The 1,634-nt window shown below is 46.8% G+C and overlaps 1 protein-coding gene across 1 annotated transcript in view; it reads right to left on the reverse strand.

Moving 5' to 3' along the window:
- The window catches only part of Napepld (N-acyl phosphatidylethanolamine phospholipase D), a 39,952-nt gene that overhangs the window by 1,608 nt on the left and 36,710 nt on the right, over positions 1-1,634 (reverse strand). The window contains exon 5 of the mRNA XM_026784651.1: positions 347-453. Coding sequence (XP_026640452.1) covers positions 347-453 — 107 coding nt within the window. The remainder of the gene's footprint in view (positions 1-346; positions 454-1,634) is intronic.

Consider the following 1,634-nt stretch of genomic DNA (forward strand, 5'->3'; position numbering starts at 1 on the left):
AGCGCGCGAGTGCTTTAGGGGTGCTTCAGAATACACCTGTAAAGAATAGCGTGATTCAAGAGGCACAAATCCTCAAACTGAAAGCTGTATCCTCAGGACTGATAGACATCAGCTTGGAAGACTCTTTAGAACAGAGACATTGTTGGCTTTAAGGCGAGACTAGAAGCCTGCAGTGTGCTGGAGTGAGTAGCGCTTAGCCGTGGCTTGGCGCAGACACAACATTGAAGGTATTCTCCACAAAGCACATTTCTTCATAACGGTCTGAAAATCCGCCTATTTACTGAAAACCTTACTGTCGGAAGGTTGTGCAGAGGCTTTCACAATGAGGGGTCTGGAAGCTCCTCACCACCCTTCTCTGCCAGTCTGACGCGCCATACTTGCCGGCAGCTGGCTGGTCTGGTTCTGGAGTGTCAGGGTAGAGCATCCGGTGAAGCATACCAGTAGGTTTCTCTTCTGTGGGTCATAACGTGCGAAGGACATACCCTCAGAGGCCATCCTCAGTGATGATGTTCATCAAGGGCTATGAAACTGATCTTGTGATAGATTAGAGATAGTATTCACAATGTATATTAGACTGGCAAAAGAGAATGGGTTTTTCAAAATTTATTTTCACTTTACACAACTCATCCTTTGAAATGCATTAGAAAAATAAAATGCAGATGGGGTGTTTTGATGTACTTCACAATGCATGGGACTCAGGTAAGCAGAGGAAGTCTGGAAAAGGAGGCAGGCCCAGTTCAGGGGATTAGAACTCAGCCTCAGACAGACTGGACACGGACAGCGATGTCAAGGCCCATTCGTGGGGAAAGACTTAACAAGTTTATCAGTTGCTTTGGGAGTAAGAATTTTCAGTATGACTAGGTGACTGCAAGGGTGCCTGTGGAACACTGTCCCCCAATCCTGGGGACCACAGCCTACTGTCCAGGTGGAGTACTGTCCCCCAAGGCTGGGACCACACAGCCTAATGTCCAGGTGGAGCACTGTCCCTGGAGCCTGGGACCAGCCTACCGTCTAGGTGGAGCACTATCAGGCTGTGACCACAGCCTACTGTCCAGGTGGAGCACTGTCCCCCGAGGCTGGGACCACAGCCTACTGTCCGATTCAATCCAGCTGCAGTGAGGAAATTGCTCCTGAGCTGATTCTAAATAGAATCTTGTGCTTTAGTGCCTCCAAGGCACGTTCACTATACACACGGTATTACAGTGCACATTTCCCCTGGACTGATAAAAACATTTCATATAAAAATACCAAACTGATGATCATTCATATTGGCTACTACTCACTAATGTTAGTCTCCAGTTGGTGGTTGCAATGAGATCAAAGCATTACCAAAAACATTGCTATGGCTCTTTCTACCGTGCCTGTCTGTATCAGACAGTTTTCTCCCTAGATCTCTAAAGTGCTGTCTATTATGCTCCCCTCTGGAGGTAGGTTAACATTGTCCTCTTGCCGTACATGGTGAGGTCGGGTCTGAATTCAAGTCACTTGTTTCGGGGTAATGAAATTCCGATGAGAGAGGCCAAGGTGTGGCATGCATATACCCATGCAAATACATCAAAGTATTGAGTACTCCCTATATAATATTTTATTTAGAGAGGAAACCTACTGTGCTTTGTGCCAAGAAAGTTGACTTC

Source organism: Microtus ochrogaster, chromosome 26 (genome assembly GCF_000317375.1).
Source record: "Microtus ochrogaster isolate Prairie Vole_2 chromosome 26, MicOch1.0, whole genome shotgun sequence".
NCBI lineage: Eukaryota > Metazoa > Chordata > Mammalia > Rodentia > Cricetidae > Microtus > Microtus ochrogaster.